The sequence below is a fragment of the Girardinichthys multiradiatus genome, chromosome 5 (genome assembly GCF_021462225.1).
Source record: "Girardinichthys multiradiatus isolate DD_20200921_A chromosome 5, DD_fGirMul_XY1, whole genome shotgun sequence".
NCBI classification, from domain to species: Eukaryota; Metazoa; Chordata; class Actinopteri; order Cyprinodontiformes; family Goodeidae; genus Girardinichthys; species Girardinichthys multiradiatus.
In genome coordinates, this window is record NC_061798.1 from 11,765,186 (window position 1) to 11,780,599 (window position 15,414).

The 15,414-nt window shown below is 41.5% G+C and overlaps 2 protein-coding genes across 3 annotated transcripts in view; one reads left to right on the forward strand and one right to left on the reverse strand.

The window, feature by feature from the left end:
• emp1 (epithelial membrane protein 1) lies at positions 1-14,993 on the forward strand. The gene is made up of 5 exons (XM_047365029.1): positions 1-152; positions 894-984; positions 6,947-7,055; positions 7,140-7,280; positions 12,864-14,993. The coding sequence occupies exons 2-5, from the start codon at positions 910-912 to the stop codon at positions 13,022-13,024; spliced, it is 486 nt and encodes a 161-aa protein (XP_047220985.1). The 5' UTR covers positions 1-152; positions 894-909; the 3' UTR covers positions 13,025-14,993.
• Positions 14,676-15,414, reverse strand: part of f8a (coagulation factor VIII associated) — a 14,825-nt gene continuing 14,086 nt past the window's right edge. The window contains exon 12 of one of the 2 annotated variants that reach the window (XM_047365026.1): positions 14,676-15,323. In XM_047365026.1, coding sequence (XP_047220982.1) covers positions 15,242-15,323 — 82 coding nt within the window. In that variant the 3' untranslated portion in view covers positions 14,676-15,241. The remainder of the gene's footprint in view (positions 15,324-15,414) is intronic. The other variant, XR_007038259.1, reaches the window with a different exon arrangement.

Here is a 15,414-nt window from a genome sequence, read left to right on the forward strand (position 1 = left end):
GACTTTCTGGGTGGGGCTTAGTGGGGAGAAGAAAAAAGAGTGGAAAGAGAGTGAGAAAACAGGGAGATGTGTGTGCTGAGAATTAGAAGCAGGGTGGAGACACACTTTTACACATTCCCAAGCAGCTGCGCCGAGACTTAAAGCGCTTTCAGGTAACTTTTATTCATTTTTTTGCAAAGTCCTTAATTACCGGACATACTCTGCGGAACTCTGTTATCATTCTTATTTACTTTTATAAAGAGCGATAAAGTTAGCCGAGCGGTCCGTTGTAAAAGCGTTAAAGGGACTGTTAAAATAAGCGCAATACGGAGGAGTTGAGGTTGCACTTTTAGACAATTACCAGTGTTGTGCAAAGTTTTTTGCATGTTGATGGATTCTCGCGCTCTTTTTAAAGTTGTTGACTGTGGTGTCTGGGCTGTGCGCGCGTTTGTGTGTGTGTGTGTGTGTGTGTGTGTGTGTGTGTAACTGAGGGGGTCCCATTTGGGAATGCCCAAACACGTCCAAACAAACGCGCCTTTCTCGTCGACGAAAACAACGGAAAGCTGTGAAAAGCGAGCGGATAAGCGAAGATCAACAGTTTCCGGAGTTTAATGGACGAGGATTGGTTTGGAGTTGCTAAAAGAGGACTGAACAATAAAGTGAGGCGTTTTGACTGACTGTGTCTGTGACGTGTCTGACTCCAGATGTTGTTCAAAAGTCCTCCTGACTCCCGGGGCGTGTTGGGACTCGCATGTAACGGCTCTCTGGCTCTCCTCTCTGTTTTCCAGCGTCGTTCAGTGTTGAATTGTATAATTGGAACTCGTGCTGTGAGTTAATTGATGCGTCCTGTGAAGCGCTTGTTAGTGGAAAATAAGCAATAATGTGCACCCTTCCGCATTCCTCTCATTTATCAGTTTTCAGAGGGTCACAATGTTGGTGCTGGCAGGGATCGTTGTTTTGCACATCACCACCATCATCCTGCTCCTGGTGGCCACCATTGATAACGTGAGTACTATTTATTTTCTTAAAGGTGCTATCCAGAGGTATTTTCTTTCTACTCACCAATCAACACCGATGATAAAAAACAACGCAGGGAAGTTTAGATTTTCTGTGCAAGAGTTTTATAAAATTGCACTGAAGGCCAAAAAAACCCTGCTAATTCTTCTTTGTTTGTGTTTGGTTGTGATGACATCACAAGAAGCAAATGAACCAAGCTGATGGCTCTGGGTCAGTTCACCCCTTCACAGATTCAGTCCGTTTCCTATATTTTGTACCTAAAAACAAACCATTTTATGCACTAGAAAGGGTCATCACAAAAAAACACTTCGGACTTGACTTATTCACACCTGCCACTTTTGGTCCCCTTTAAACGGTCTAGAGTTCGTTTCCCCTGTTGGTTCGGACCAAGAAACAAACAACCCACTATTTGAGGTGGCCTCGGCCCGCTTCCAAACAAAATCATACGTCTCATTGGACTTAGGCCACCGTTGCAATGAACGTTATACTGAAATCTTACCTGAACTGGGCTCTGTTGCTTAGCAACACTGTTGCCTGCATGTCTTAGCTCGGTGCGGAGCACAGCGCGCAAGCCGAACCTAGAAATGGAACGTTGAATGTGTTGAATGAGCTGCCCTGGACTCTCACAGTGATATTGCAGCTGTAATAACGGCACAAATATGCAGAACAAGAAATCCACAGTGGTTTTCCTGCATTTCAAGGTGTGTGCTCTGTCCCGCCCACGTCATTATTGTCCTATGGGAGCAACGACTGTTTATGGGTGGTTTTGTTTACAAGTTATATATAGCTCATTTGCAAAAAGTACAATGTGGAAGCAAACGCACCAAACAAAAAAAGGTAATTTGGTATGGACCAAATAAGTGGACCAAAGGACTTTCCTGGTGTGAATACACCCTTAGACATGTTCACTATAAATACCTGAGACTTGTAGTCTGATACTCGAGTCTTATAAACTATCTCTATCTCATGTAGTCTGGAGTGAAAGCCAGAATGTAAGCTACAGACTGCTGCATGTCTTACTGTGGTTGGGTGCGCTTGATTTAATAACCTGTGACATAAGCGGACTGTGAGCTGTAATCTGATCATGTTAGATGCGGCTTGATGTTGCATTAATGAATTTGGATAATTTAAAAACAAACAAACAAAAATCTAATAAAACCCCGACATTTAATCTCTTATTAGGCTAGCTGAGTCATTACAAAGACACTTCCCGTTTTTCAAAATAAAAACACATCCTGCTCTGTTCATTCAGAAATATAACATTCCTGCTCATTTGCTCTATTCACTGAGCTCTTCTCTTATGTTGTAATTTATTGTATATTTACTGATTAGACTTGACAGCAAAGCTTTTAAATTTACATTTAGAACATGGTTTTTCTAATAATTTCAAAAAACCTCCAAAGCATGTATAGTACATTATACTAGAGATTAATATGTGTTAACTAAATCATTATAAGACTTTACTCATCCCAAAGGGGAAATTGAATTGTCACATCAACAAGACAGAGTAAAAGGTGCATATCTAAGAAGATAATATATAGAGAATTATAATTAAAAAATAAATACTGCAAGCAAAGCATAAAAACGCTACACATAAAAAACAAACATATCTAAAATAAAGTTGCAACATGTATTTACACTATATACATATAAAGTCTTTTTTTCAGAAGTAAGTAAGGACCTTCTGAAGCATTCCTTCCTGCACTACCGCTGCCTGCTGATGAAAGAGCTGCTCAGAACGCCAACACTGTTGTTGAGAGGGTGAGAGGCGTTGTTCATGATGGTTGTCATCCTCCCCCCCCCACCTCTACTTTAGAATCCAGGGGACAGGCCACAACTGAACTGGCCCTCCTGACCAGCTTGTCCAGTTTACTCCTGTCCCGCTCTGCGCAGCCGCTCCCTCAGCAGACCACAGTGTAGAACACTGCAGATGCTACCACAGTGTCGTAGAACGTCCTGAGCAGAGCCCTGCACACATTAAAAGACCTTCAGTCTCCTGAAAAGGTGGAGGCAACTCTTGCCCTTCTTGTACAGGACTGGAACCATGCAGGATGTCTTTCAAGGGCTAGGTATCCTCTCCAGACTAAGGCTAAGGTAAATATGTACCATAGTAAGTTGGTCTGCACAGTCCCTGAGCAGTCTGGGGCTGATACCTTTGGGGGCTCCCACCTTACAAGCCTTGATCTTTACCAGCACTCTCGTCACCTGTTCAGATGTGATAAGGAGTGCAGGAGTAGAGAAGGATGAGGCTGCTTGAGAAGAGAGGTGGGTGGGGAAAGGCGCATGAAGGTGTCAGGACACTGGAGTAGGGGGTGGTGTGAAGTAGCAGTTCAGTGTTTTGGGGTGAGGGGTAGATGCAGAGTCAAATCTGTCAAAGAACAGATTCAGTTTATTTGGGCATTCCCTGTATCCAGACTCAGGCCCCTCTCCCACTGTCCTTCCTGTGACCTGAGATGGTCTTTAAGCCTCTCCACACCTCTTCAGGGTTGTTCTGTTAGAGGCACTCCACCAGCTTCCTCCTGTAGCTGTCCTTGCCTCTCCGGATTTCCATCTTGAGTTCCCTCTGACGCCTGATCTGAAAGCATGGTTCATCTTGTTCAGCAGTGCTTCGAGATCAGGGGTGACCCAGGGTTTATCATTGGAGAAACCAGGTTTTCTCCTGGTAGGTACAGTGTTCTCAGCACAGTATAGAACAGTAATAAAACAACAAAGATGCTAAATGACCAGCACTTTGAGCTAATCACCTGGCTTTAATAAACACTAGGATTGTACAAGCACTCTCAGCTCACAAAATACACCATGTTGAGTTTGCAGGAACAAAACGCGCCTTCAAATTTGGGGAAATCACTTTTTTTTTTCACAATTAATTGTTCACAAATCACAAACTTTTAAAGAATCTGTAATAAGTATACAATATTCTAGCCCAGGGCTGCACGGTGGCGCAGTGTGTAGCACTGTTGCCTTGCAGCAAGAAGGTTCTGGGTTTGACTCCCAGCTGGGGGTCTTTCTGCATGGACATTGCATGTTCTCCCTGTGCATGTGTGGGTTCTCTCTGGGTACTCCAGGTTCCTCCCACAGTCCAAACACATGCCTGTTCAGTTAGTTGGTCTCTCTAAATTGCCCATAGGTGTGTGAATGAGTGTGCGCTTGGTTGTTTGTGTGTTGCCCTGCGATGGACTGGTGACCTGTCCAGGGTGTACCCTGCCTCCCGCCCACAGACTGCTGGACCAGCTTCCCCGCAACCCACTATGGAAGAAGTGGTATAGAAAATGACTGACTATTCTAGCCCAGTTTTGGCTAATTATAGTTGATGCCACCACAAACGTATGTTGTGCAATAATATGTTTAAGTTATTTACTATTTAATTAAATCCCTTTAGGTCTATCAAGTATTGTCATGTGAATACCAGCCCCATATGGTGGTGGCGTTAAAACAATAGATGAAAGAGTGATTCGAGCACTGGCATTCTCAAAAAAGCTTATTCTGCACTTATATGGAATAAAAACTTATTTCTAAAATATAAAAATGTATTAACAAAAGCAATTCAACTCCAAGTTCAACTTATTTCAGTGAATAACTCTATGTAGGCTAGTGAACATCAAAACTACCAAGTAAAATAAAGCAATAAAGAAAATAATGAAACTATTTATTAATAAAATAGAAAAGGGAGCAAATGAAATGGCTGAAAACCATAACCAATAAAATGTTGCAATGATATCACAATTTAGTGTGGACATTTATGTTCAAAGGGGACATATCATGATTTTAAATAATTCCTTTTTTACATTTAACTCATTCAGTTGTGGTCTCTATAAAGTGGAACTGCAATGATTTGGTCTGAATTCGTTGTTATTGTAGCTCCACAGGCTCCTCTTTTACCCCTGTTCTGAGGTGCGTCTGAGAGCAACTCGTTTTGGTCTCTTTAAATTCTGTTGAGATACTTCACACCCGCCCTCCTCCAGGTCAGAAAGCGTTCCACGGAACCTTGTGCGGCCCTTTTGGTAGTTTGCTAGCAGAGATACAATTATCTAGCACAGCAGAAACAAGACAAAAAAGGCAAAAACAATGCAAAACTGTTTATGTAATAATACCATGCAAAACATGCAGCCCGGTTATGTCTTCAAGGAGCTAAAGGCAGCACACAGCGCTAACATAAGCAGAGGGCACAGTGCTACTTCTTTTAAAACAATGACCAGGATGTCATATCAACACACAATAAATTCATGTCTGAAATGAAGTTTGTTGTCATTTTAGTGTTATTTGCAGCTTACCGCTTTACTGCGTCCGTCATCTTCATAGACAGAAGGACCTGACCCCTTTATCAGATAAAGTCCTTTGGGAAATCCTTCTTGATACTGGCAGAGGTTTCTAAAGCACTTGTCCTTGAAGTGCTTCGTTCAAACAAATTTCCTCACAGATGTGGGTAAATTTCCATGAAAATAAAATTTAACCAGGCACTTCAAAGAGGTTCTGATGCAGGGGGACGGTGTAACAAATAATGTGGGTTAATACACCCAACAACCAAACATTTAGATTTATCCGCTTCACAGTTATCTCTATACGGCGGAAGCTAAAAGTGCATCACCTTGATTTTTAATTCATTGCTAAAGCAAAAGGTAAAAAGGTAAAAAATGAAATTTGTTCCAAGGGTCCAATCAGTTACAGTTTCAGTGGCAGTGCATATCATCATAAGAAATTGATTTAGTATCATGTCATCAGTGCAGGGGCCATAACAGGGGCCAGTACCAGTTCTACAGGGGCACTGGCACCTTTTGGCTCCTGTCCCGAACCGGCCATAGAAATGAAGAAGGTCAGAAGGGTGTTGAGTTGCGTGGTGAAGGTGAACAAAGAATATTGCTCTTGGTAGCAGCTTAGTAGTAGCTTCTGCTGCCCGGGCCCGCACATGGTTCCTATGCTGTTACCTCTCAGGCAGGGAGGGGAAAAACTGCTTCACTCTACGTGATCAGAGACACCGTCTCTTCTGGGGGAATCTCTGGCTAAGATTGCTTTTCTGCAGAAGCTCAGAAGGAAACGTTAAGGCAGCTTGTCTTAATTATCTCCGTGTTTTGCTGGGTACACAAGCAGCAGATTATAACTTAACAACGGATAAACCAACATAAGATCGTAGCCAACTTTGTATCCAAGGATCCTTCGAAGTAGTAGTCTTACTCGCCAGTGAGTTTCAAAGAAATTCCGGTGGTGCTCGCCGTCCCCAATGCAATCAGCTGGGCTGCCGCAGGTAATGAGAAAGAGGTGTGGAGAAGTGCTTTGTTATTGGCTCTATGACATCAAAGGGGTTTTAGCTGTCACTCCTCCTTCCTGGGATGGACTAAAAGTAGGTTAATTCTGTGCATTTAGGGATTCAGAGTTTTTACCAGTTCTTTGTTGTGTACAGTTCAGACCCATGGCTGGGGCACAACACATATGTGTGGAAGACTGTTGATTTTGTCTTGATCATGACATGTTCTGTAGGTGATTAACTATATCCAAAGTAGATTTGATTGATTTCACAGAAAGGTCTTGCTAATTGATTTAAGTTATATCTGTAGTCAGATTTTTGTGAGTTCAGAACAGCCATAGGAAGTCTTCAGCATTGCATTTCCCCACACCTCAGGCCTCCCGGCCGGGCATGTATTAGAGGGCTCCCAGAAATAAGCTGGAGTTAAACGTCAAAATATTTTTTCATTGCCCACTGTGGTGCATATCTTCAAACCTCCACATGCACAAAAACAAGTTGAGCAGTGCTTATAAAATAATAAGAAAGCTTTGTACGAGACAGTGAATTGGTCTGCCCACACCGATGGAAACGCACATACACATGCTTACATCAGAGGGAGAACAGGGTGAGGAAAGAAAGCAGGAACCTTTGCTGGCAATAAAATCTCCAAACATTTGCAATGTAATCACTCTGTACCTCTTTGTATGTTTTGACATTTACTCCTGTTTTCAGGCCTGGTGGTTCACTGAAACTGAATACACAGACCTGTGGGGCAGGTGGGAGTTTATCAACTTAGACTGGCATTACAGCGAGCTGAAGAAATACACAGGCGTCCAACCAGGTTTGAATACAAAGAACGTTTAACTTCAGCGGTTTTTATGGAAAAAGTTACATTTTTTTTCTTTAATTTCCTGTTTCACTATAGACTTCCTCCAGTCGGTGCAGGCAACCTCGGTTCTGGCCTGCGTTTTCACCATCCTGGCCCTGTTTGTGTTCGTGGGCCAGCTGTTTACCCTGCCCAAAGGCCAGAGGTTCCTCTTCACTGGAATTTTACAGCTAATCGCCTGTAAGTAACCTGGAGTCAAATGCGAAGTGCCACTGGAGAGATATTGATTCATGTTCCTGTTTCTTAACGCTGTATGTTTTTTTTTTCTATGGATGCCACATGCTTGGCTGACCGAGGTCAATAATGCCATTAAACCTGGGTGCTTTTGGAACGATGCAGACCAGGCAAAATTTAGAAAATGACTAGTAGAAATAAATATGTTGAGATTTTGTCACATTGCAGAGATGCATTATTAGTAACCCTTAAGGCAAACGTAAATGATTAAAAACAACGTGCATGAGATCAGGTTTTAAAGGTAGTAGAAAAATGTGTGATGCTTGAGTCTCCATGCAGAGAACTTCTCAAAGGAGATGTAAATCCTTAGCTGTCCATGATATTAATGATATTCATTTGCTCTTTGTATATTTAGTTCACCTTACTGACAGCCCATATCCTGACTGCAGCAATAGTTTTGGTACCATCTCCTCATCCAGTGCAGATCCATCATTGACGATCACTTCTATGAAAACATCTGCAGTCCCTGGGTGCTTCTCATTAACACCGTGCTGTTTATATACTAACAACAGTTTGTGTTTAGCTGTTTTAGATGGAAATTTTCTTTGCTTTACTTGATCTTTTAGTTCTGTCACAAACATTGACTCATGCCTTCTGGTTTGGCTTGGGCATGCAGAGTGTTTTGTAAATCCATTTGTTATCCATTTTTTTAACCTTTTGGGATATTATGTAATAGAGCAACACAAGGTAGCACAAAACTGAAGTTAAAGGAAAATGATTTATGGTTTTCAACTTTTTTTTTACAAATAAAAATCTGAAACGGTGACATGCATTCCTGTTCGGCACCATTCACGCTGATACCCTTAAATAAAACTAATGCGATGGATTCCCTTTAGAAGCCGAGTGATTAGTAAACAGGGTCCGTCTCCATGCAATTTAATCTCAGAATGAATCCAGCTGTTCTGTGAAGGCCTCAGAGGTTTGCTGGAGAACATTCGAGAACAAACAGAATCATGGAGACCAAGGAACACAGCAGACAGGTCAGAGAGAAAGCTTTGAACATCTCAGAGCTCTGTTCAATCCATCTAAAAATGGGAGGTATGGGACAACTGTAAACCTATCGACACATGGCCGCCCACCTAAAATGAAAGGCCAGGCATGGGGAGCATTAGAAGAAACTAAGAGGCCCATAAATAATTCTGGTGGAGCAGCAGAGATCCATAGCTTAGGTGGGAGAATCTGTCACCAGAAAAACTAAAGGTTGTACACTCCACACCATGTCAGGGACAAAGCAACATGGCAGACAACTAACATATCAATAACCCTGTAAAAATACATCCCAATGTGACAGAGACAGGGAAGTTGGTCAGAGTTGAATGGAAGATGAATGGAGCTAAATGCAGGGCAAGCCTGGAAGAAAACCTGTTAGAGGCTGCAAAAGGCTTGAGACCAGGGTGGAGGTTCACCTCTCGCAGGACAACAACCAGAAATCTAGACCAATATCCAGTTGAAAATCACAGATGTTCTCCATCCTTTCCGACAGAGCTTCAGCTTTTTGCAAATAAGAATGGGTAAAAATTCAAGTCTCCAGATGAGACGAACGTTAAAAGATGTGTAGCTGTAATTACGGCAAAATGTGATTCTGCAAAGTATTATCTCATGGGGCAGTGAAGGAAATCAGTTGCCTTCCATTTTACCACTTTGTACTAGTTTGTGTTGTTCTGTCCCATAAATTCCCAATAAAAAACATGCTTGTGCTTGTGGCGTGACACAATGTAGGAAAGATGAACCGGTATGAATATTTGACATCTCACCACTTTATAGCTCGACATATTGCTTGAAATATTTCAACATGGCCCATTCTGACATCTTTATCAGTTTGTTCCCATTTTGTTTGTTCTTATTATGAATTAGAGACACATCTATCTGGGAACCATTACTGCGTTGAGTTATCTTCTTCCAGGCGCTTTCTCATCCTTTCCATTGTTTCAGCTGTCAGCGCCTTTAACTGCGCCATGTTTCCTGTCAATCTGCCCGCTCACTCTGCTCTATAAGCACAACGCATTAACTATACTCATTTACAAAATCGTTCTGGCAACTTGTCTCTCAGTCCTTTTAATATGTATTAAGACAATATTATCTGATACATATGTGTGTCAGATAATGGTTAGGGTGCATTTTCTCTCAGAGAGAAGAAACGAAGAGTAGAAAGAAGCTCAGGGATCACCCAAAGACTCCCTCACTGCCATGACAATCCCCTGTGGGCGATCTAGAAGGGTGGGACAGTGAAAGACTCATGTTTCTGTGTGACTAAAGAATCAGATCTGGCAGTAATGAACAGAAACCTAATCGGCTTCTAAGAATCATGAACTGGTTTCTTTTTATCTCACAGAAGGTGAGAAAGTAAAAGACTTAAGCGTCTTTTTAATGTGGAGGAAACTGAAAGCAACACCCTTCAATGCTGTGACCATGTTTGCATTCCAGACTGGTGTTAGTGTGTGACAGTGTAACAAAGACAACAAAATAGGAAAAGGTCACTAAATCAGTGTAAAATAAATCGTGATTTAACATGCCCCCCCTTTTTTCCCCATGTTCAGCTCCAAAACAAAGATTCAGTAGAAGGGCAGCTTACCAAACTGCTGTTGCTGCCAGTGAGTTGAGACAGTCTGAGATGTTACATTGTCCGATGCTCCAAAGCTTCAGTCACGATTCAAAACAATTGCATTTTCTCATCCTGGAAGCTTACAGCTGCAGAGGTTTTCTTTTTCAGCGTACGGCTACATACAGCAAAGCATAAAATGATCAAACCAGAAACACCGCTCAGGTTTATTAGCTTTAAACCTTACATGATTTTTAAACATGATGGTATCTGATGGAGAGAGTTTAAAGATAATTTCTGATGTTTTAGTTGCAGTTCATACTTCCGAGGCATCATGCTGCTCCTGTACTGATTGTTTAAGACAATATGGTCGGCTAATCAGCAGGTACATTCAGAAGAAGTGGACAGAAGTAGTCGGTAAAAACATGGAGGGCTTCGAATGTGCACCGCCTTCTTCTGCATTCTCCACTCAGTTTTTAGTCCTGAACATTTGCTGATAATGAAGAAGCATAAGAAACGTGTACATAGAACAGCAACCGCTTCAAACATGAAGTCATGACATAACACCATTTGGAAAAGAAAACATGTGTAGATGTCATACTTCTCTTTTCATTCTACAGACATCCCAAAAATTCTGTTCAAAAAGTTAAACTTACGGATTCATTACAAAAAATAATGTTTATTCACTTTGATGAGTACAGGTCTTTCTCAAAATATTAGCATATTGTGATAAAGTTCATTATTTTCCATAATGTCATGATGAAAATTTAACATTCATATATTTTAGATTCATTGCACACTAACTGAAATATTTCAGGTCTTTTATTGTCTTAATACGGATGATTGTGGCATACAGCTCATGAAAACCCAAAATTCCTATCTCACAAAATTAGCATATTTCATCCGACCAATAAAAGAAAAGTGTTTTTAATACAAAAAACGTCAACCTTCAAATAATCATGTACAGTTATGCACTCAATACTTGGTCAGGAATCCTTTGGCAGAAATGACTGCTTCAATGCAGGCGTGGCATGGAGGCAATCAGCCTGTGGCACTGCTGAGGTCTTATGGAGGCCCAGGATGCTTCGATAGCGGCCTTTAGCTCATCCAGAGTGTTGGGTCTTGAGTCTCTCAACGTTCTCTTCACAATATCCTACAGATTCTCTATGGGGTTCAGGTCAGGAGAGTTGGCAGGCCAATTGAGCACAGTGATACCATGGTCAGTAAACCATTTACCAGTGGTTTTGGCACTGTGAGCAGGTGCCAGGTCGTGCTGAAAAATGAAATCTTCATCTCCATGAAGCTTTTCAGCAGATGGAAGCATGAAGTGCTCCAAAATCTCCTGATAGCTAGCTGCATTGACCCTGCCCTTGATAAAACACAGTGGACCAACACCAGCAGCTGACACTGGCACCCCAGACCATCACTGACTGTGGGTACTTGACACTGGACTTCTGGCATTTTGGCATTTCCTTCTCCCCAGTCTTCCTCCAGACTCTGGCACCTTGATTTCCGAATGACATGCAGAATTTGCTTTCATCCGAAAAAAGTACTTTGGACCACTGAGCAACAGTCCAGTGCTGCTTCTCTGTAGCCCAGGTCAGGCGCTTCTGCCGCTGTTTCTGGTTCAAAAGTGGCTTGACCTGGGGAATGCGGCACCTGTAGCCCATTTCCTGCACACGTCTGTGCACGGTGGCTCTGGATGTTTCTACTCCAGACTCAGTCCACTGCTTCCACAGGTCCCCCAAGGTCTGGAATCGGCCCTTCTCCAAAATCTTCCTCAGGGTCTGGTCACCTCTTCTCATTGTGCAGCGTTTTCTGACACACTTTTTCCTTCCCACAGACTTCCCACTGAGGTGCCTTGATACAGCACTCTGGGAACAGCCTATTCGTTCAGAAATTTCTTTCTGTGTCTTACCCTCTTGCTTGAGGGTGTCAATAGTGGCCTTCTGGACAGCAGTCAGGTCGGCAGTCTTACCCATGATTGGGGTTTTGAGTGATGAACCAGGCTGGGAGTTTTAAAGGCCTCAGGAATCTTTTGCAGGTGTTTAGAGTTAACTCGTTGATTCAGATGATTAGGTTCATAGCTCGTTTAGAGACCCTTTTAATGATATGCTAATTTTGTGAGATAGGAATTTTGGGTTTTCATGAGCCGTATGCCAAAATCATCCGTATTAAGACAATAAAAGACCTGAAATATTTCAGTTAGTGTGCAATGAATCTAAAATATATGAATGTTACATTTTCATCATGACATTATGGAAAATAATGAACTTTATCACAATATGCTAATATTTTGAGAAGGACCTGTATGGCTTGCAGCTAATGAAAACTAAAAATTTTGTTTTTTAATAAATTAGATTGCAATATGGCATAAAAAAAGGATTTTTAATACAGAAATGACTTTACAGTTGTGCCAAAAACAGTTACCGCCACCCTGTACAATGAGGGATAGCCACAAAAGGTCATTGTTAAAGCGGGCTGTTAACAGAGTGCTTTGTCCAAGCACAATAATTCAAAGTTGAGTGGACGGAAAAAGTGTAGTAGGTAAAGCTGCGACAGGGATAACCGCAGCATTGAGAGGATTGGAAAGCAAATGCCAGCACTAGGAGACAGCTTGTCTCATTCCTTCTGCTGAGCCCCTCCTGAAGTGGTGATCCCAGTGGTCCAAAGTCAGTGCAGCCAGACTGAGTACATACACTGTATACTGTACAGTACATGGACATAACTTCCTGCTGGCCAGCATTTATGAAACATTTTTTTTAATTGTCTGATGTAGGATTGTAATGTTCTGAGAACCTGAGTCAACAGAAATAAATGCTTCATTAAATGGATCCATAAGATCCCTGTTTGAACTGAATGACAAATTAAGTTTTCCAGTGATATATTAATTTACTGATATGCGCCTGTAGCTGCACTCAAGCCATCTTTAATAACATTGCTCATCCCTGTGCATCGTCCCTCTCCTCTTCCTTCCTTCTCTCCTGCAGGCTTGTGCATAATGACAGCAGCCTCCATCTACACAGCACAGCTCCACACCACTGACAAAAAAGGAGGGTACGGACACTGCTACATCCTGGCGTGGATCTCCTTCGTCCTCACTCTGTTTCTCACGATCACCTACGTCGTCCTGAGGAAGAGGAGCGAGTGACCTGGCAGCCAGGAGGGTGGGGTCCATGTTCCTCTGTAAATTATGAGGCAAAATAGTCCTTTTCAATCGTTTTCAAGACTTGCCAGCTCCATCCACAGTTAGGAACATGTTGGAATGCTAACGAGCCAATACTTTTGTTTTGATTTTTGACAACTTTGAGTTGGAGAGTGGGACTGTATGTGGTGGGATAAGGAGAGCGCAAAAAGCTTTCATCTGTGTAACCTTAACATAACTAATTAATCATTTATCTCTTTGGTGTAGCTGCTTGTAGGTTTGGAAACTGAGTCCAGACATTATCAGCATTTTAGGAATAGTTTGTGTGAAATGTTTTTCTGAGTGCTGACAAGATTTCCACCATGCTCGTGTTCTCTGATCAAGTTAAGTGGGTGAAAAAAGCGAGTGGTAAGGTTCCAGTCAGAAACGTACATACAGTCCTCAATGGCATGCATTTAATATTCATTTTTGGGTGCTGAATTAATTTTAAACTATTGTTTTTTTGTGTTAATGATTTTTCACAAAAACTGGGAAGACAATTCTGAATTTATTGTGATTTTTTTCTAATCCAACTCATGCCTACAGGCTCAAACGTATACATGCACACTAATATTTGGTTAAATGTTAGCATGTTGCAGAGAAACCACATACTTGTTGCACCCATAAACAAGCTCCTGGCATAATTCTGGCTGGATGTTAAACCACTCTTCTTCTCAGAATTGGTAGAGCTAATTTAAAGACAATAAATCTGGGATCAACATCTTTCCAGAAGTTTAATGGGAACATTGTCCTGTTGGGACACCCGACTCTGTCCAAGTATCAACCATCTAGCTGTTGATTGGAGATGAAGTAGAAGGTGGATGTAGTTCTTCATTGTTTCATCACCTTTCTGCAATGCACCAGTACCACTGGCACAGAAACAAATCCCACAGCATAATGCTGCCATGTTCTAGCAGTTTGCAGGTAATCATAAGCTTGAGCCTTGGTGGTTCCTGGGTTGTTCCTGAATGTTCTAATCAGGGTTACTGTATGGTTGATATTGGAACTGGATATGGTGTTCCAACAGGACAATTATCCCAAGCACAAATGGGTCTCTGCCTGGAAACCAGCCAATTTATATTAACTCTACCATTTTGATAGGAAGAATGGTCACATATCCAGCCAGAATTGTACTAAAAGTTTCCAAAGGGATTTATTTTCCAATGTTTTTTTTCAACCATGTATGGATTGTAGATCCATAGAAAACAAAAGATCAATTCATTCACTTTTTGTCTGTTAAAAATCGCTGAAGTTATATGGTACGTTAATCCACCATGGGAAAAAATAACACTGAAATGAATCATTAAAAGCCCCAAATCAACGTGTAACTCACACCCAGGATGACTAGAACTGGAGCTTTTGTTTGACACCAGTATCCAGATTTTCTTTTAGAGACGTGAGCAGAGTGTCATTCCTCTTATCTCCTCAGAGAAAATGTTAAACCGTTTCCAACAAACTTCTGGTGCCTTCAGAAGGAAGCTCCTGTGATATACTGTATTTTACGACGTGTTGAGATGAAACAGTTCATCATGTGAGGTAATTGTGTAGTGAGGCTGGTAGTTACTACTGCCCTGTATCTGAGAGGGTACGACTTACAGCAATACTGATGAACACTCTAGAAACTTCACAGTACATTTATTCATTTCTTACATTTTTACATGTATGGTATATACCTTCTAAGTACAATGTAACCAATTCTATTTTTGTAGCGTTTTGCATTGAGTGTACTATTTTAAGCTGTGTTTGGTTTTCTGTCTGTAGTCGGCTGCTATCTTATGTAAAGTACGTTTGTACAAGTGAAGCTTAAAACAATCCAGGGATGAAGGGTGGAGGCGTTACATTCTACCATTTAACAGAACTATACATTAGACAATTTGGTTGTATTTACATTTAAATCTAACTCATGTCTTTTACTAATAAAGTCAATTCAAACACACAGAAGTTGTGTTTTATCTGAAAACTCTAAATACAGAGTGACCCCAGTTTTACATTATATAAGAGTTGGTCCAGGTTGAAGTAAGTGCACAACATAAACATATGTCTTCTGAAGGTTCATTTTTTAGGACAGTTCCTAAACCGTGAAGACAACCCTTCAGCGGGCCTTACAACAGACCCGTCAAAAACAGCAATATTCCATCACACACAGTACAGTTCCCAGAGGAAGAAAGTAAAAGCTAAGCTGTACTAAATGCCTTGACCACACGGTGCAATTCGCTCCAGAACCACCAGGTGGAGGAGGTGATTCTGCTCTGCCGTCAGAAAGGGCCTGCAAAGAGAAGAGCCACGGGAACATGTGTTAATATGAAAAATTATCAAGAGAAAAATGCATCTCAGTGCTCGTCACATGATGGAAATAG